This window comes from Taudactylus pleione, unplaced genomic scaffold (genome assembly GCF_031769625.1).
Source record: "Taudactylus pleione unplaced genomic scaffold, aTauple2 ptg000398l, whole genome shotgun sequence".
Taxonomy (NCBI): Eukaryota; Metazoa; Chordata; class Amphibia; order Anura; family Myobatrachidae; genus Taudactylus; species Taudactylus pleione.
Window position 1 is genome coordinate 6,593,307 of NW_028284800.1, and position 21,207 is coordinate 6,614,513.

At 44.0% G+C, this 21,207-nt stretch overlaps 1 protein-coding gene across 1 annotated transcript in view; it reads right to left on the reverse strand.

Moving 5' to 3' along the window:
* XYLB (xylulokinase) overlaps positions 1-19,705 on the reverse strand; it is a 246,332-nt gene extending 226,627 nt beyond the window's left edge. Inside the window, exons 1-3 of the mRNA XM_088446410.1 lie at positions 19,452-19,705; positions 9,578-9,660; positions 1,014-1,083 (exon numbers count right to left, since the gene is read on the reverse strand). Coding sequence (XP_088302536.1) covers positions 1,014-1,083; positions 9,578-9,660; positions 19,452-19,499 — 201 coding nt within the window. The 5' untranslated portion in view covers positions 19,500-19,705. The remainder of the gene's footprint in view (positions 1-1,013; positions 1,084-9,577; positions 9,661-19,451) is intronic.
* Between the last annotated feature and the right edge of the window lie 1,502 nt (positions 19,706-21,207).

The window sequence follows — 21,207 nt, forward strand, 5'->3', positions numbered from 1 at the left end:
TCTACAGTAAGTAGTAATGTCTGGCTACCTAGATCCTGGGATTTGTCATGTCGTGGGGTACTGTGTACTGTGGGAGGAAATCTGATTACTGTACCCATAGAGAACACATAAATCGGGCCCTGGTCTGGGGTACAGCACGTGCTTTGTATTTTAACCTTTATATTATGTAATTTTTCTTATACTATTATAAAATAGCATATTTAACTAGAGAATATTCTTATATTTAATTTTAAAAAATATACCCTTTATTGTACACAGTGTTTCGCTCGCTATTGGCCCAAAATGTTTACATAATTTGATGTAATTTGACACAGACATACCTTGGTCTATGAGAAACATGAGGAAGTCATAGCAAGCGTAGAAAGTGTGCGCCATCAGCATCACCACCCTAGTCAGCAGCGCAGTCCAAAATTCAAATAGGGGAACCACACCAACTGCCAATGAGGATATAACCAGTGAGGGTGGCAGTTGGTGTGGCAGTTGGTGTGGTTCTCCTATTTGAATATTGGACTGTGCTGCAGCCTCACCTCTGGAGTCGCCGCTGCTAGTCAGTAGGTATTCCTGCTTCTGACGGTGGTGTTGTGTACTGAGGCGTCCACATTCATCATGCCTGTGAACGTGCCGATATGAACCTTTATTGACTCAGTTTTCCAGTACGTCTGGACAATAAACACTCATTGTTCAGCTGTGTACAAGTTCATATTGGCACATAACACACAGACACAAGGTGGGGATGTGTCAAATTTCACTAAATTACGTCAATTAATTTAAAAGTTATAAGAAAAACTTTGGGGCCAATAGTGAGAGAAGCCACCCTGTATTATTATTGTTCTTTTTTATACGTGTTTTGTCATAGGCATAAAATTACACAGTGTTCGCCTTTTCCTATTTATCTCTTCAAACATCCCCAGAGCTGCATTTTAAATGTATTCCTCACTGGTAATGGTGATTTAGAGACCACTGAAGGCAACACAATACTTACGTACGTAAATATATCAGAAATACAGTCTTACCTTCACCCACATTAACACTGGTGAGGTTACCCTCAGCCTGTCACTATGGACATGAACCCCTCCATGTGTTCTGCAAATATCCAAAAAAAATACATTCATTTTAAAAGCAGACTGATGCCTTCTTATACATAGTATGACGCAGAACACACTTCCATTGTGATTAACTTCACAAACATGTTTTATGACTGAGCTTTACTATCTAGAAGCCTCACAAAGCAAAATGAGTAATAAATTACATGAAGGAACACTTACTGGGATGTACAATAAAAATAGTTTTAAATAAATATATATATATGTGTGTGTAAAAAATCTTTAGTGCAACCCGAGAAACTATAAAAGGACAGAAGTTAGGCAAGGAAATAATATATGGGGTATTATCACTCTCAATTGCACCTATCTATCCCTTTACTAATTTTGGCGCAAGAGAATATTATTAAGTGACAGACTGGCCTTCGGATACCACTCCAAGGTAGAGATGTGTGCGGACGACCGTGTTTTTGTTTTAAATTATTGTCATGTTTTGGTTCTCCTTTTAGTTTTGGCAAAACCACCCTCAAGTGTTTTAGTTCAGTTTCGGTTTTGGAATTTATTAAAATATGTATAAAACCATAAAAACAGCTAAAATCGTGTAACTTGGACCTGTTTAGGTTCAGATAGTATTATTAACATCGATAACATTCATACAAGTAATTTCCAGTCAATTTTGGCAACTGAAATCATGAGGGATGGACTTCCATGCAATAAAAAACATGCAAGATCCAGTATTTAAAATCGACTTACGGGAAAACCTGAGCCAGGACTTCTACTCGAAACCCCCATAGTGACTCTAGCCAGGACTCGGTTTGACTTGAAACCCTAAATTTCAGGTATGTTTGGTTTTCAGAAGAACCGAACCGCTCATCTCTACTTCAAGGTACCATAGATGATGCTCCCAGAGGAAACAGGTATAGAAGAGATGCAGGTTGTAGCAGGACAAAATAATTTTAAAACGAAAGATAGATTTAGCTGGATGTAGTACCCAACTTCAACCACTATTTCACTAAGCAGTATAGAGTAGTGGATGGAATCCACAGTGAAATCGCTACCGAATTTAAATTGTCAATAGAGTGCCAATTGTAGTACTCAGTGGTGGCTCCAAGGGTGGGGCTGCAGTGCAGTCTAATGGAGCATACACACGGTCAGATGTGTCAGATGAACGAATGAACGATTTGACCAACTATTTGAACGATTTGAACTACAAACGATTTTTGACTGCATTAAATTGACTGAAATCGTCCAAAACTGACTGCAAACACATCAGATGTCAGATATCGTTATCTGACCATCGGGAACGCTCATTGTTGAGACATGTCACATATGAACGATTGAACGATTTTTTTAAATCGTTATCGTTCAGATCTGAAGAAAAATCTGACCATGTGTATGCACCATAAGATTCAAATAGGGGAGCCACACCAACTGACATTTCAAACACTGACAAACAAAAATGGCCGGGACTCCCTGGCAGTTGGTGTGGCTCCCCTATTTGAATTTTGGACTGTGCTGCAGCCCCATCCCTGGAGCCGCCTCTGGTAGTAATTGTGTTTGGCCACCAATGCTGCAGCAGTGTAGAGAAGAACTGGTGGTGGTGGAGCACTTTGTAGTAGTTGGAATAATAGAACTGCAGGTACTAAAATGTACAGAAAAGCAGGAGTTAGCTGTTGGGCAAGATAACACATGAACGGAGCAGCTGGCACAGAGCTTGGTAAATGCCATCTTGCTGCAAAGGTGTGTGGTACAGTGAACAGCACAATCAGGTCTGTGATTGTGCAGCAGAGTAGAGGTCGAAGTCAAAAATGTATCCTGGCTGCAAAGAGCATACTTGTGGTCACACAACTAAAACCAAAGTTCAGCCTACAATAAGTGGCTAATGCCCAGTACATACTAGACGATATGTCGTCCGATCTGGCTGGATCGGATGACATATCGCACACATCGTCTAGTGCAGTGATTCCCAACCTCGGTCCTCAAGGCACACTAACAGTCCTGGTTTTAATGATTTCCATGATTGAGCACAGATGGTTAAATCAAAATCACTGAGTCACTTGTGCTCATGTATGGCTATCCCTAAAACCTGGACTGTTAGTGTGCTTTGAGGACCGCAGTTGGGAACCCCTGGCCTAGTGTGTACCCTCAATGTCACAGACGATGCACGCTCCCGCGCGACGTTGACCTGCATGCAGGTCGGTCCAACAGGCATCATCGTTAGCGAGGGCCATGCTGCCGAATGCACTTGCCAACACCGGCACCCCACCAGGTGCCATCACTTACGAGGTTGGTGCACACTAGACAACGTCTAGTGTGTACTGACCTTTGGAGTATTATGTGGGTAACAGGGATAGGTTCTGTCCAGGTAGCAGACATGATTGTCAGGAGTTAGCTTCCAGGCAGCAGACAGGAGACTATAGTGCTCAGAGCAAGAGTGTGGAGTTGCTAATGTGTGAATGCTATAACTGGCAAGGCCTGTCCATAACAAACGGCAATTTCAGGCAGATGGCACCAATGAGCTTCAGGTAAGAGCAAGCTCCCAGATGACATCATAACATGGGGCTGTAATCACTGGAAGGTACAACAGCAGATATGCCAGCAAAGCACAACCAGTTAAACCCACTAAAATACTGTTCTGAAAATCAGTTACCTGCTCTTACTATCACCACCATGACAGAAGCCGCCATTTTGTAGGCAGAACCAACATATTCACAAGACTGCACACTGTGAATTCATTAGGAGCTATAGTATATTTGTTAGGCTTAATTCATGATGCATACGCAATACACAAAATAAAATGAATTGTACCATTGCGCCCGATTAACCCAAAATCAAACATCAAGGTGCACGTCTACTCTCTAGAGAAATCTGGAGAGGCGCAATATGGAAAAGTGTCATATCAAATCAGAAGTCCAAACTGCTATTACTTTACAACCATCTGTGATATCCTATTAAGATATGTCTATTTTGGGAAAGGGTGCAGAGGGCAGAGCAATTGTATTTTTAAAGGAGCAGTTTGAGCCATGACAGTTATATCTGTTGAGAGAGGAAAGCGGAGGACGTCACTGAGCAGCTGACAGACAGACCTATAAGAGTGGGGAGAGAAATATGCAGGAAACAGAAATAAGCAGCAGAGAGAGAGCGTAAGCAGAAGGGAGAGACACAGCAATGGGAGAGACACAGGAGCAAAACAGAGCGACACTGAGATCTGCACAGTGTCAAATCGGGCTCCTGTTGACGCCCTCAGCCAAAGGAGAGCGCATCAAGTGGCATCAAGTGCCTACACCTTAGGAGAAGCTGACTCAGCAACAACCATTTGACTGGGTGAGATATATCTTTTATATATTTATTGTTACAAACTGAAGTAATTAGCTCATTAGAGTGGTCAGTGGTGCAGTGTCTAGGTGCATAATAAGGGTCCACACACAACTATTCAGGGTAAAGGATATAAATGGAGCTTTGCTGTCAGCATTCAGGAACAAAAAATAACAATAACCCAGCTCCCATTCAGGACACTACCTCACTTCTTGAATCCTGACTATTATGGGCAGCTAGCCTGCAAACGTAACATTGGGCCTGATTCAGACCCACTCGCGAGCGGCTGTCCGCTCGCAAGTGGGTCGATGGTGTGCACTGCGCATGCGCACAACGGAGGGAGCTCCGTCGTGCGCATGCGCGAGACGCAACGAGCGAAGGACTTTCCTTCGCTCGTTGTGTCTGATCAAAGGGGGCGTGCTGCCGATGTTGATTGACAGCACGCCCCCTTTGGTGGGCGTGTCGGGGGCATGCCTCCCAGACGGAGGCGTTCCCAAGGGAACGCCTACCGTCAGAAGCCAGCCCCACTGACATCACTAGTGATGTCAGTGGGAGTGATTTTGGCTCTGATAGAGCCAAAATCACTCCTGGCCTTGCGGTTGAGAAACTCAACCGCAGGCTTCTGCTCGCACTGGCGATGGTCGCGATGGTCAGGACCATCGCGACCATCATCCTGCATGCTCGTATAGGCTGTGGGTGGTGACCCACAGCTATACGAGCGTCCAGGAGGACGCTCCATATTTATGGAGGTGGGCCCTGATTCAGAGCGAGCGCTCTGGTCAGAGCGTCCGGCTCTGAATCAGGGCCGTAGTCTCTTGCAGTCTTGTCTCTCAGATGTATAGACATGGCGCCTTGGCCTGACTTCCACAAAGTCACACTTTCTCTTTAGTGGTCCTCCCTGCTTCCTGCAAGTATGGACCAGGCCTCCCGACCTGCAGCTTGGCTGCTACAGCTTCACACAAACACAGTAAGAATTTTGTGGTCTTCCCTGCCTGACTTCAAGTCTGGATACTGGCTAAGCCTGGCCCCTCTGGCCTCCAGGCACACTGGGACTGTCTCCTCTGGCAGCCTGACTGGTCTGCCTCCTTAGCCCTCACCTGGGCTCTGTCCTCAAGGCAAACCTTAGGTGTGGTCACACTTCCGTTTTCTACCCTGTGTGGGTGGATTCCTCCAGCCCCACACAGAATCCATGGCTCATTATCGCCACCTAGCTTGGTATTGCCACTATATAAGTGCAACAGAGAGGGGCATGATGGGCCCCACTACAAGAATAGAACCGAGACCCAAATACTGCCTGGTCTAGGCTGGTGTAATACTGAAGTCCTTCACAGTGTTCCACCTACTTCAAGAAGTACCTTCACTCACTCAACATACTGCAGCTCCTTCAAACTTCTGCTACTCAGTAAACGCAACATTTCATTCCGCAAATCTATGAGCTCCGGGAGAATTGCAATCTACTTGCCCAACTTGAAGTTACATAAGACTAGGAAAACTGATGCATATACTCTGTACTTTACCAGACGTGTCCTCAGCCTGTGAAAAGTTCTGCTCCTTAGTAACTGGCCTCCATAGTTATTATTGAATACATAGGCTGCATTCCTATTCTGTAAATTGTTGCCTCCACCAAGTGTTGGGGATGGGTGAACTTTAACTGTAAACTTCTTAAAAAACTGCAGCTGTGACCAGGTCAGTTATCCAGATAAACTGACCGTGAATGACTCATATATAATAGTTCTGCCAGTGTGAACCCTGACAGGTGGCCAGAACTTTTTTTACCTGCTGCCATCAATAGGGGAGTGTGTTAATGAAGCATGTGATTCTTTTCTCACAAAGGGAATGAAGTCGTGTTATAGCAGAGCTCTGGGACATATTGCAGTCCTTTAATCACAGGTAAAGGAAGTTTGTTTTAACAGAACCGTTTCAACAATTCAAATAGCAAATATTTATTTTATATGGCATGTGATACACTACCCATCTGCTCTTTATATCCAGAATGCAAAGTAGGTCAAACTTTTAATAATTATGATAAAATAGGACTAAGGAATTCAGATTAATGATCAGAAGGCTACAAACCAAAACAGCAGTCATCTTAAGGGCCCCATACACTGTGCGATATGCACATTGTGATGCGACGCCGATCCGACGGCCAACATATCGGGCGGTCCCGACACAAGGAGCATCACGCATAGTGATGCATGGGATCATTCGTCGATCCTCCAGATCAATTGAACATGCAGAAAGATCTGGAGAAGCGACGGACGACCCCATGGGAGCATGCAGCTGGCGATATCATGCCCACACACAGAACAATATAGCTGTGACATCGTTCAAAACCGTCGGATCGGCCGCTATATCGCTGTATGTGTGGGTGCCTATAGTCACTGAAAAGCATTGACAGAATTACCAGTGTCAAATTGCAGCATTTCTCTCCAACTGATACAATAATTATGGTAGTCCGCCAATCTGCAAATCGGATCGGCATCGGGGAATCGGTTGTTTCGCCCATTAGATGGTATGGTCCACATTAGGCTTAAACATTGCACCATTTCGCTTAGTCTCTTCCATTTCTTACACTTGGTATAAGGGCCTCCTGCATGATTTCTAGAAATCTTCAGCTGATATTTAATTTGTTTTATTTTCAGCAATCGTTATCTTTTTGCCATCCTGACATAAGATTTGTGGAGTGCCTGGTCTATTGTCCCATGAATAGATTTTGCTATCACTGCCATGGACAAATGTAATCCTGTCAGTGGATGTACCCTTCTCACAGAGATGCTCAGTTTTGTCCTATTCTTTACATATTCACATGCATTCTTCACTGCCGGAGGAATGGGCCAGGTCCTGTGAATAATTTTTTGCTTTATATTTAGGTGTTTATGTCCATTTATTAACCTGTGCTACTGTGTTTTTGTTTTATATTTATAACAGTCCAAGGGGCCTATGTACTATGCATCCATCTCGCTGGGAATATTTTCATTTTTAATAAAAATATCCCAGCTATGTACTACGAGGAACTCGCAGGGACAGCGGTTGTGGTAACTGCTGTCCCCGCGAGTTCTATCCATGGCTTCAGGAGAAGTCTTCCACAGAAGTGAAAGACTTCCCGGGGGAAGCTGACACTGCGCATGCGCAAAGTGTCAGCTTCCAGGGCCGGACAGGGGCTGCAGGGGAGAGATCGAAAGATCTCTCTCCTTTCACCTGGAGCCCCCATAGGCAAACAGTAGCTTACACCATCTGAAGATGGTGTAAACTACCGTGGCTAAACTCCGAAAAGAGCTTAGCTTTTCGGAATTTAGTACATAGAGGACAGATCGTAGTCCCCTTTGACAATAATGGGGACTGCGATCAGAAGCTCTAATTAGCACTCTGCCAGAGATTACTGTGAAATCTCATGCATTGTGCTATTAGCACATAGGAACAATACATAAAATGATGACGAAATTGCAGTTTCTGTTTAATTTAATGTAAAATTCAGCTTGATACATAGGCCCCCAAAACCTGTTTCTGATAAGTAAAGCTGGTCATACACCTAAAGGTTATCTTTCCAATCATCCAACTATTTAGCTGGTTCTAATGAAAATCTGGTAATGTATGGGACATGATGAAAATTGCTTCCAAATGCTGGAAAATGGACAAAAACTGTTGTTCAGACAAATTGGTTAAATCAAACGGATTTTAACCGATTTGTCCAAATTACCATTTTGATCAGTGTTCCGGTCATTTGGGAGCAAACGGTTCATTGTTATTTACTCCCATACATTACCAGATTTTCATTCAAATCAGCTAAATAGTTGAATGCTTGCAAAAAGAACCTCAATGCTGCATACACACCTAAAGATATTCTGTCCAACCATCCAACTAGTTGATTGGTTGGAATGAAATGCACTGTTTGGTTACAGCTTTAGTGTTACAGACACATCCCATCTGTAATAATAATAAGGAACAATCATTAATCCTCTCCCAGTGCTGGAGATACAGGTTGAGTCTCCCATATCCAAATATTCCGAAATACGGAATATTTTCAGCATGACTGAGATAATGAAACCTTTGATTTTTGATGGTTTAATGTACATAAACTTTGTCTAAGGCACAAATTATTAAAAAGATTGTATAAAATAACCTTCAGGCTGTGTGTATAAGGTGTATATGAAACATAAATGAATTTCATGTATGTACACAAACTTTTTTTGATGCACAAAATTATAAAAAATATCGTCTAAAATGACCTGCAGGCTGTGTGTATAAGGTGTATATAACACATAAATGCATCCTGTGTGTATATTTGGGTCCCATTTCCAAGACATTTCATTATAATATGCAATTATTCCAAAATACGGAATATTCCGATATCCAAAATACCCCTGGTCCCAAGCATTTTGGATATGGGAGACTCAACCTGTACTTTTATTTTATTCCATATTCACAGTGTGCTATTTTCCCTGTAAATATACCTAAAAGTGCTCTAGGAGTTGGTAAAAAATCTTTGTCTATCCTTTTCTATTTGGCATTTTTAAATAAACTTTTCTCAGTTTCTTTTTTATATTCATGCTGATGCTCTTGTTTGCAGATGTAGTAACCAACTGTGGAATTCTCTCAGAGACACCAAACAATGAATTATGTTATATCTGAAGACAACGGGAGTCTGCACATCACTTTGACGGATCCATGTCATAGCTGTGAGGATCTGTGTGAATGCAGAGATTCCCGCAGTAGCATGAACACGCAGAGCCGTAACTAGACTTTTTGGTGCCTGGCGCCAGAAAGAGCATTGATGCCCCCCATTTTTCAATGCACCCAAAAAAGGGGAATGGCCTCATAGGGAAGGGCCAGGGAAGAGATAGGGGTACTAATGGGGCAGCCAGGAGCTGCTGGGGATAAAATAAGAGGAAGCTACAAGTGAGAATGATAATAAACAGAAAATTGACAGGCCCAAACAGTGCCCCCTGCCCTGTGCCATGGCACAGGCCGCACTATCCTAGTTACGGATTCTCAGCCTTCTGTTTTGTTTTCTATAGTATTTCAACACTTCTAATATTCTCTTCATGTGCAGCAACATATTAAATTACTTTTAAATGGATTTCAATATCGGATTTAAAATTTCACCTTGGATTGGGTAATTTGCTGAAAGGGATTCTCCTCTACTTACTGTATGGCTCCACACATTTATGCCAACAGACCGATTTGTTTAGGAACCTGCTCTACACCCAAGATGGTTCACTTACCCAAATTCAGGAAGACCTTTATCGAAGTGAACATTGTCCTCGTAGACAACTTGCAGTTCTTCATTAACAGCAATAACCTTTAGCTGTAAAATGTAAAGTAAAATGACTTAGTATGTGTGGCCAAATAATATTAATACATTTAGCAGCATGTGCAGTTTAATGCTCCATAAAGAGCAGCTCAGTTTTAATTTTGCATCCATTTTCACAAGGAGCCTTTAGTGAATTCCTGCTAATTTCATAGTTTAAAGGCATAAATTACAGGTTAACAATTCATACTGTACACATGACAGAGTGTGGGCATTACAGGTAAGATGCAAGTGTGAAGTAATCCACAGGAACCCATCACTGCACTGTGCAGGATCCTACCAGAGCCGTAACTAGACGTTTTGGTGCCCTGTGCCAGAGAGAGCATCGGCGCGCCCCCCCCCCCAAAACATTTTTAAATAGGGACATAAGATAGTGCACCTGAAAAGGGGCCATGGCCTCATGGGAAAGGGCCAGGGAAGAGATAGAGGAGGCCAGGAGATGCTGGGGATAAAAGAAGAGGAAGCGACAAGTGAGAATTATAATAAATGGGATAATTTACAAGCCCGAACAGCGCCCCCTGCCCTGCAGTGCCCTGTGCCATGGCACTAGACTTACTACCCTAGTTACGGCCCTGGGTCCTACATATGCTAAGTTATCATGTATATTATTATCATTCAATTATTCTGTCTACGTTGCCTGTTTTATTTATGGCCTTTCTACTCTACTTTCCAGCACTGCAGAACATTTCAGCTCCATACAAATCAATGTCAACCCATCAAACGTTTGTCTCCATTAGGCTAGCTAGAAAAAAAACAAAGTGACATTGCCATGTACAGTGCACAGTTACAGATCTGTTATACATGACAGTATTTGTCATTCATGAAGCAACTGAGGTGATGGGTGTGTCCTAATCACCGCAGTACAGGCACATAGATGCCACTCGCTATAAGCTTGATGCCTTGAAACAGAGACTTCATTATATATGATGAGCTATTTAAATAATCAGACAAAGAGACTGCAAAAATGTAAGTGTCCCTGATTTTGCAGGGCTCTTTAGATGTGCAAAAGTCTCGGCTTTCCAGTGATTTCAGATAAGTATCTTGCTACATGTAGGCATAGATGAGCTGATACTAATGCACAATCTACATACAGTAGATATACCCTTGGAAATCCAATGTAAAAAAACGCAGGTAGTTGTCACTTGAAATGAAGGTAGCTCTAATATTCCTTTATTGTCAGAACGTACAGTATATTAAACTTTATAGGATAAAATAAGCAGTATATCAAGACAAAAACATTAAGGATTACATTAATGAGGGGGAAAGCCTAAAATTATAGTAGAGCTGAGACCTGAATTATTTATTAGGCAATTTAGGCTCCTGTCTAGGGCTCATTGGGAATGGATGGGCTCTGATTACTATAAGATGTTTTTGGGTGTGTTTTTTGAACAGACGGGAAGGGATCCCTAACCAGTATCGTGTCTAAGGCATGGCTGTAGAGAGACTGGCCAGGCCCGGGTACTGATCAGCGGGTGTGGCATAATGTAATGAGGCATGACCACGTCCCATTACAGGGAAAAAAAAATAGCGCCTGAACAGGAGAGCAGATCCGGAGGGCGCTATCACTCTCCTCCTTCCTATCAGGTGCAGGCAGGGGAGACTGCTGCTACGCTCAGCAGCTGTCTCCCTGTACTCACTGCAGCCCAGCACTGTGTGCTGGCAGGAATAAGAGGGAGGAGAAAGCGGTGGACCTGGGCCCCCTCGATGCAATCAGTACCCACTCCCCCACTGCTTGGCACCCCTGGTCTAAGGGGCCTATGTATTAATAATCGCGATTTTCAAATTTAGATGGCACATTTTTTACAACTATCGGACTGTCCCTGGAAAAAAGAATCAGCTGACAACTACTCAATGTTACTGAATGGAGACATCCTTGCTCTGCACTTTCACAGGATGTAGTGCCAAACCTCAGTTACTAAAGGAGACAAGACACTGAGTTTAATCCTCATGTAAGTGACTAGGGGGCCTATCCATTATCCCTAAATGTTTTTAGTAATGGACCCTTTCATTTTAGGGTCCCAATGGGGCCACCTGATATTCAGCAAACTCCAAAAATGAAAGACTTTGGAGTTTGCCTATGAAGATGGTGTAGGTTCCCGGAGCTCTGCTCCTTCCTATTAAAGGGATCCCACCCGCCCCCTTGGTACAGTGGGGGTCATTCAGACCCGCTCGCGAGCGCAGGACGCTCGCAAGCGGGTCGATGTTCCCCCACTGCGCATGCGAACGACGGACGGAGCTCCGTCGTGCGCATGCGTGAGATCCGGCGAGCGACGGGCTCTCCATCGCTCCGGGTCTCGCACCAAAGGGGACGTGCTGTCGATGTTGATTGACAGCACGCCCCCTTTGGTGGGCGTGCTGGGGGCGTGCCTGCCAGACGGAGGCGTTCCCATGGGAACGCCTACCGTCTGAAGCCGGCCCCACTGACATCACTAATGATGTCAGTGGGAGTGATTTTGGCTCTGACAGAGCCAAAATCACTCCAGGGCTTGCGGCAGCAAGACCCTACCGCAGGGTCTCCGTCGCAAGCCCGATGATCGCGATGGTCAAGACCATCGCGGCCATCATCATGGACGCTCGCATATGCTGTTGGTGGTCACCCAGAGCTATGCGAGCGGCCAGGAGGCCGCTCCATTTTCATGGAGGAGGGCACTGATTCAGAGCGAGCGCTCTGGTCAGAGCGTTCGGCTCTGAATCAGGCCCAGTGTGCCCTCTGGTATATTAGATACATACAGCAATAGATTCAGTACAGCTATGTGTCTGAAACTCTCTTGTTATAACTCCTCTCAGTAATTCTAAAAAAAAAAAAAAAAGAAATGGGACAAAATACTGACTCCCCCGAAACTCCCAAGCCACACTTCTAATCCCACCTGTAATGCCTTACAGTTTTCCGTGACTATGGTTATAAACTGGCATGCCACATACCACTGTAAAAGGGGGACTCTCCTTTGTTTAATGTGATACATTTCATCAGTTCCTGAACATATCACTGACTATCTGGATGAATTTACTTCATCATATGAAACAAGCATTAATTAATTGAGTCCTGGTTAATACAATCCAATAGTCATCTCCCAAATAGCTCGTGTCAGGTGGAAAAACAAGACAATGGGGTGTACAAAATGTAATATCTGTCATTTAGGGGCCCCATCAAGCTGTTAATTATCGAGGTCCGAACCGTCCCCCGATAATTAACACCCTGACATGCCACGGACGCCGCAGCAATTCATCATTGCTCCGATGCTGAGGCAGCTTATTGGAAAATCAGCTGCCCCAGCGAGCGGCAGTGAATCTTTTCACTGCTCGCGAGAGCAGTGCGCATGCGTGACCTACAGGTCACACATGTACACAAGAGCCCTGACGTTCAGCGGAAGGAGCCGGACAGGGGCAGAGGGATCCATAGGGAAGGAGCGGATAGCGGTAGCAAATGCCATCTGAAGATAGCGAATGCTACTGAAATCAAGCTCCGAAAAAGTTATATTTTCGGAGCTTGATGAATTCTGTCCCATACTAGTGTATGGGGAGAGCGGACCATTCCGCAAAATGAAGGTAAGTAGGAGATATCTGTGATATCTCCTGCTTTACCTTCATGATGAATGGCCCGATAACTTAATTGATGATGAATAGGCCCCTAAATAGTACACATCATCCCTAATCCTTGTTTCCCTATCGTTTTAGACTGTAAGATTTTATGAACAGTGCACATTCTATCATGTGTGACAGCTGGTGTCTCACAAGCATCTTAGAAGATTGCATTATTCTACACAGAAAAATAGCTTTCATTAGATAAAGTAATTACATATATCAGTGAGTGGGAACATGGTTTGTCTGTCACATTACATCAAGAAGCTTCCAACTACTCAAGTACAGCTGAATTGGTCTTGTGTGACAGGGAAACATTTCACATTCACTGATGGGCGTCACAATACAGACTTCAGGATACAGCCTCTTTTCTGCCTGGAAAAACACCACATTCATAATCACCACTGGGACGCCAGCTTAAGTCAGTTTTCATGTGTAAATCATTATCTGTAATGTTCATCAGTTATTAAGTAAATGAGTATTAATAATTATGGTGGCTCCAGCTTAAGAATGCAAGATGCAAACTTTCTTAATCGAGAATAAATTACTAGCACTGAATCTGTGATGGATTTTATTAGATTATCCACCTAATTTCTATCCAATTGTAACAAGTGTTTTCTGACTGCAGTGCTACTGCTGGTACTTATTTATTGAGGTCAGGACACCAGGACATAGGGGCATATATATTAATAAAGACTTATTCAGTGGAATGTGACACTGCTCATACGCACAGTGTCAGTTTTCAGAACCGGACGGAGGCTGCAGCCTGTGAGCAAAGTCTCCACATGCTTAAATCTAAGACTAAAGGTGCATACACACGTAACAATTTTGTTACCAACAATTTTCTGAACGATTATCTGTCAGATTTTTTAAAGTGTAATGAACGATATTTTGAACTACAAATGATTTTTGTAACTTCCCGTAATGAAAATCGTTCAGTTGGTCAGTCAGAATGAACTACAAACGGGAACGCACATGAACGATAATCATTCATCGTTATAACTAGAGATGTGTGCCAACCCCCGTGTTTTGGTTTTGGATCTGGATCTCCCCTGGTTTTGGATCTGGATTGGTTTTGCCAAAACCTCACCTCCATGTTTTGTTTTCGTGTTTTGGTTTTGGATCTGGATTTTTTCTTAAAAAATAAAAAAAACAGCTAAAATCACATAAAATGTGCCTTTTTTTGTTCCTACAATATTAATAACCTCAATAACATTAATTTCCACTCGTTTCCAGTTAATTTTGGTTACCTCACAGCTCACAATATTGATTTTTTTCATCTAGTTAAAGGGCCAAAAGGTCGCATCCGTCTTCCTGGCTCAAAACTGATTGATATAATTATTAATAGAGTTGAGGACTGTGCAAAGATGATGGTTGGGATACCCTTGAGGATTGAAGGCATGGGCCTTCATAGAGGACAAGGAAGTTGACGGCCTTGCATTATCATGATGACTGCTGGCGGCAGCTACAACATGTGGTTCTTGGCCTTGCTCTCCTGTCATGTGACAGCCTTCCATATTTTCTGCGGTCTTGAAGCAGTGTCACAAGCACAAATAGTGTAGCCAAGGTGCGGTTACAAAATTCACACAAGTGCAGTCATGCGCACACAGAAAAAAAATATACAAAAGAAACTTTTTCTTTTTTTCCGGGTCCAGAACTTGGGCCCAGAGCACAGATTAATCACGAATGGAGTCAGGCAGCACTAGGTTGCAACTTGCGTTGCTGGCTGGATCTTGTGCGGTACTGCGGTAAAGCCTAACACGCACGCACACAGAAAAATATAAAAGACACTTTGATTGATTTTTTTTTTCTTTTAGCACGACTGGAGTCGGGCAGCACTAGGTTGCAACTTGCGTTGCTGGCTGGATCTTGTGCAGTACTGCGGTTAAGCCTAACACGCACACACACAGAAAAATATAAAAGACACTTTGATTGATTTTTTTTTTCTTTTTTAGCATGACAGGAGTTGGGCAGCACTAGGTTGCAACTTGCGTTGCTGGCTGGATCTTTTGCGGTACCGCAAGATTTCAGACTCTATAGTTTTGCCTCGGTTTGAGATCCGAGTCAGGTGGGAAAAATCGAGCCTGCTTGGATCCGACTCGGATCTGCTAAATTCGGGTGGAAAACAGGTACAGCGTAGCCGCGCTAAATAGAAAGCAGCTCTATGTGAAATAAATTGTCTTAATAAAAAGTAAGAGCGCTACTGATGTGATAAAACAATAAAAATTGTAAAAATAAAAATAAAAAGAGGAAGAAGAAAAGAAGAAAAGAGTTTGACATACACCATAGATGATTTATAGCTCTTTTGAGATAAATTCAGTGGAGACCTGGTAGGATAAGTTCCAAAGGTGTGCAAGGGATCACATACTAACTTTCCCTACCTCTATCCTGAGATGGAAGTGGCAGTTAAGTCCTGTTGGTCTTGTCCCGGCGGTGATGCGATCCCTGCCGATGGTAACTGAGATGTTACTTCCCCGCGCTCCTTCCCGCTGCTACCTCCTGGTAGTAAGGCGTCTCTCACAGCTTGCAGATGGGACAGAACGCCGGAAGCAAACTACATCTGCAAGCCGGGAGAGACGCCTTACTACCAGGAGGTAGCAGCGTTAAGGAGCGCGGGGAAGACAAGACCAACAGGACTTAACTGCCACTTCCATCTCAGCATAGAGGTAAGGAAAGTTAGTATGTGATCCCTTGCACACCTTTGGAACTTATCCTACCAGGTCTCCACTGAATTTATCTCAAAAGAGCTATAAATCATCTATGGTGTATGTCAAACTCTTTTCTTCTTTTTTTTCTTCCTCTTTTTATTTTTATTTTTACAATTTTTATTGTTTTATCACATCAGTAGCGCTCTTAAATTCGGCTGGGTTTGGATCTCTGAAATCCGAACCCGCTCATCTCTAGTTATAACTCAGAAACTGAACGATTTTTTCAACGATTGAACGTTTAACGATGTTGTTATAGTTAAAGTGCTCAAAAAAAATTGTTACGTGTGTATGCACCTTAAGGGGTATATTCAATTAGGTGCGAAAAGTCGAGTACTTTTCGCATGCAGGACTTTTCGCCGTCATCGCTGGTTTTCCAAGTATTACGCGCGTCTCCGCTTTTCACCGTATTCAATTAGAAATCAGTGAAAACGGCACCCGGCGAATTTGGATCTGGTGAAAAGCACTGTCAAAAATGGGGAAAACAGTCTGTACCTCAAAAAAAGCTGCACTAACATAGGGGATCACTATAGGTGAATCCTAGTACCCCCAGGCCCGTCAAGAGTGCGCCGGGCCCCCGGTAAAAAATAAAATAAAAGGGGGCGTGACCTAATTGTGGGAGGCGTGGCCACGCCCCCTTAAGCAAAAGAAAAAAAAGAAAAAGTTTTGCAGCGCTGCAGTGAACCCCCTCAGCCCGGCGCATAACCATTGGGGGGCGCGATCAGTTTGATCGCTCCCCCCAAAGGCATAGGAGACTGCTGTGGCTGCTTCTTAGCAGCCGCGAGCAGTCTCCCAGTGCAGCCCAGCACACAGTAGCTCCCGGGCCCCTCCAGGTAATTAGTACCCCCCCTCTCAGCACCCCTGAGTACCCCTAATAAAGCTATTCTGGGTGCTTTAGTTCTCACAATTGCTTGCTATTAGTGTCTTTTCATAAGTGGTGAAGAATGGTATTAAGCAATATTTAAAAAAAAAAAATAACTAGTCCCAGCAAATTTGGGGTACCTGAAAATGGGTGCTAGCATATTTAAAAGTTACTAATGTGAAGTTTTAAAAAATGTTAAAAAAACACCTGCCGCAAGCACCTGCAATCCCAAAAACACCTGGTGCATACTTGGGGACCCCCCTGAAGTCTATTTCGCTAGTTTTTAAGTTTGTCCCCCAACTTTGGTCTTTTTTGCCCCCAAAATGAAAGTGCTTTTTGGGGTATTCTTAAGTATTTTTAAAACTTTTTTGACAGTTTATCTTTGGGGGGCTGTCCCAATGGTGTCGAGTGGTTTCCGGACGTCTGCACCCCAAAACCCCAATTCTGCACTTTTTTTTTTTGACTGCTGTTCATAGGTGAAACTTTTTTGCCGGGTTCATTGCATTGACTTTCCGCACCGGTGAAAAGTCTCCACAATTGAATACGGGGATAAGTACTGTTCAATTGGTCATATTTTTGGATTAAGGTGTCTATTTAATAAAGGCTTACACAGATTTACAGTATTTTAGCTGGTGAAAGCTGGAAACAGGACCAGCAACAGAAATATTAGCCCAATACACTGTCTCTTACACCCCCCCCCCCCCCCTCCACCACCATCGACCCTACCACCGATCCATGCATGTGTCAATAATGCAGGTTGCATCATGTGTGGGCATCTGCATTCCCAACAATGGTGCTGCTGTGCAGCCGAGCAGATAATGATGCTGCAGCTTGTGCTTGCTCTCCTCGCCTCCACCTGCTCCTCCTAGGTGGTCGAGGCGGTATGAGCAGGAGGAAGAGACAGAAGGGCCAACACTGCAGCATAATTCATTACCATGGCACCAATTAATGTGTCCTCATGGGGACAGGGGGAACTAGGGGAACGCCTGTAAATCAAATTCAGGCAACTGCAATTGACACCATGGCCCCTAAGGATTTGGGGTTTTATTGTTCCTTTGTACCTCGGTGGTTAGAGACAGGTGTACCCTTTGTATCTCCTTGTCGCTGGGCCTGGCTGGAAATATTATTTTCCCATATTTAGTACAATGGACAGTGCGGATAAATCAGCACTTTCCCCACCTTTTGTTCTCACCGTGCACAATCCCGCAGCCCACATAGATTTTATTGGGGGCTGTACAGAAACGATACTTATACAGAGGAGAGAAGTTTTTGTTAAAACCATAATGCCATCTCTGGATGGCGTTGTGTGCATTCACACCTGAGAAGGTATGCAGTCGGATGCCGATGGTCAGTATCCTGACTGTCTAATCCCGGCAAAAGTCTAATGACAGTCGTCGAAATCCCGATGTCTGTCATTTTACCTACGCCGGGAGCCTGACGCCCGGCATCCCGATCGAAAGTAAGCCGGGCGCTGGGGGGAGGGTTAGGTTAGGGGCTCCAGGTGGGGGACTTAGGGTTAGGCACCCCCCCCCGGGAGTTTTAGGGTTAGGCTAGGGGAAGGGGGGTTAAGGTTAGGCACTTGGGAGGGAGGTTAGGGTTAGGCACCCCTAAGGAAGGGTGAGAGGTGGGGTTAGGTTAGTTTGTACTTACCTTAGCTGCTGTCGGGATCTTCACTGGTGCCGGACTTCCGACGTCGGGATATGAATCATACCGATCCCCTGGGGAAAACCAGGGAAGAGACCGTTCCCCGAGACCCAACGACTCCTCCTGCTTTCTCCCACTTGGCTCCTCCCCCCATCATCCTGGCAGCCTGACACCTATCCTGTGCATGACTCACTCCATACATACGCTGTAGTATAATCACAAATACTGAAGTTTCTTGCATTTGCATTAGAGGCTACAATTATTAACTCTTTAATGCATGATCTGTCCTGGCCTTAATTTTTATTTAAATAGGATGTTAACAGAATGCAGAAAACTACAAAAGTCGCAGATTATTTTATACAGTTTACCCTGTTTTTTTACAAAATAGAGGGAGATGTATCAAAGCTTGGAGAGAAATAAAGTTGAGAGGGATAAAGGACCAACCAATCAGCTTCTGTCGTTTTTCAAACAGTCTGTAAAGTGACAGACGCTCTCTCCATGCTTTGATCCAACTCCCCCTCCAGAGTTCTTAATCATGGTCACTACTAAGGGTAATTATTCCAGCTCTGTATACACACAGCATAAACACAATGGGTAATATAAATTACAGTACTCAATTATGTTGGAATAATTATGTTTTGGAAACATAAACAAAGTGTCAAAACTCATCAACATGGAGTCAATAAAAATCCTCTTTTTACTGTAGCATATTCACAGCAGAGTATAACAGCTCTTAGAATAATTAGATAGCGATAGATAGATAGATAGATAGATAGATAGATAGATAGATAGATAGATAGATAGAATTTCATGTATCTTCTTAGAATGTCCCTGGAGTAAACTGTGGCTTTCACATAGAAGTGCTGCTGGGTAAAGCGAGAAGGCTGTTGCAGTTACTATACTATGTGCAGAGAAGGGTGTTGCAGTTACTATACTATGTGCAGAGAAGGGTGTTGCAGTTACTATACTATGTGCTTATACTGTAATCTGTCTGTTACCTGCTGAGTACTGAAGTCAAACCCCAGGTAACATGCAGCAGAGGCCATGGTGGGACAGGATCCTGACAGTCACTGCAGCCTGACTCCTCTGTGTACAAACCACCACCGTCCCCTGCAGTCAATCAGTAACCAGATCAGCTTCAGTTTGTGTTAGTGAAAGAATCATACGACCAGGGGACATATTGTTACATAGTTTATTGGTAAAGCAGCAGCAGAATCCCAGCAGCTCTGCATACAGCCCTGCCTCCCTCACTTCCTGTGGTGTCCGAAGCTTCCTTCCTGGCTGATCCTCACACAGGATGAATACATAGTTGCAATCAGCGCTGAATAACAGCAACGTTTGTCTTTCAGTTGTTCTATCGTGCTAACGGGAGGTTCCATGAACTGCGGCTGCTGGCAAGGCCTGCTGGGATTTATAGTTCTACTACAGCTGGAGCGCAACAGCTGCATCTGCCAATAAGTTAGAAGCCCTTTATTAAGCAAACATACAATAAGTTGTCTCTTTGAAGAAGTACCTATTTAAAAGTCTAAATTGCAGTAACTTGTATACATGCAACAAATGCTAAAAAAAAAAAAAATGGCAAAAAGGTGACGCATTTAGACATTTAGGGGTCAATCCCATTCAGTGCGAACGGTGCGAGTTGCGTTAAAACGCCGGCAACGGACCTGCACCTCGCACTCTCCGCTGCCCGCTCCGAGACAGAATTTGCTGAATTTTTGCTCAGAGCCCTATGGGATTCAGTGAATCCAAGCTGCTGTAAAGTGCGGCAATTGCCGCGATGACCCTCACCGGCGAGAACATCACGGCTAATAGGATTGATCCCTTATACTGTAGGCTGGATTTGCAAGATGTATTTCCAGAGCTAATGAGGAAAGTGGGAATCATTTATTTAGCCCCCCCCAAAAAAAAAAAACAGCAGGGCTGCATCATAATATTTATACAAATTATTATTGCTTTTATTAATTATTATTATTATTATTATACAAATGGAAAGTATCTTTAGCAAAAAACGAATTTGCCTGATGCCAGGTCAGACCCTGTATTAATCACTCTTTTTTTTTTTTAATGTTCTGCAGACTGCTGCAGCATACACCTTCAGACCCCTCCTCTGTTGGTATATGTATAGTGGTCTTGTGTGATTGCATAAAAATAATTATTTATACTGACCTACCCTCCAGCATGACCCGTTCCACCAGTTACAAATTGCTCTGCTCCTGAACTTCCCACTTTGGGACGGATTCTATTAGGCGCAAAAAGCATTCGCTGGTGTGAACTTTTCGCACAGGGCCGGGTTATAGGCAGGATGACAGGGGTGGCACGCCAAGGGGGCCCCCACACACTGTCCCCGACCCCGGCCACATCCCCGAGATCAGGCCCAGCCAAAAGGTTGATCGCGATCTACTGGTAGCTTGCAGAGCTCCCACAGGTAGATCACAACCAACTTACTTAAAGCAACTGTGAACGTTGGCCTCTGAATCCTCTGATCACTTCAGAGGCCAGTGATGCAGTGCCCGGGTGACGTCTTGGCGGGACTCGGGAGCCCTGATGTCCTGGAGCGAAGACAGGTAAATTTCTTCACAGGAGTGTGGGCAGGGAGGGGGAGCTAGTACTGGGGGCACTACTTTAGGGGGCACAACTACTGGGGGCATTGTAGAAGGGGCACAACTACTGGGGGCATTGCAGAAGGGGCACAACAACTGGCGGCATTGCTACAGGGGGCTTTGGATATCAGGCAGGTAGCCTAATGTGTGTGTG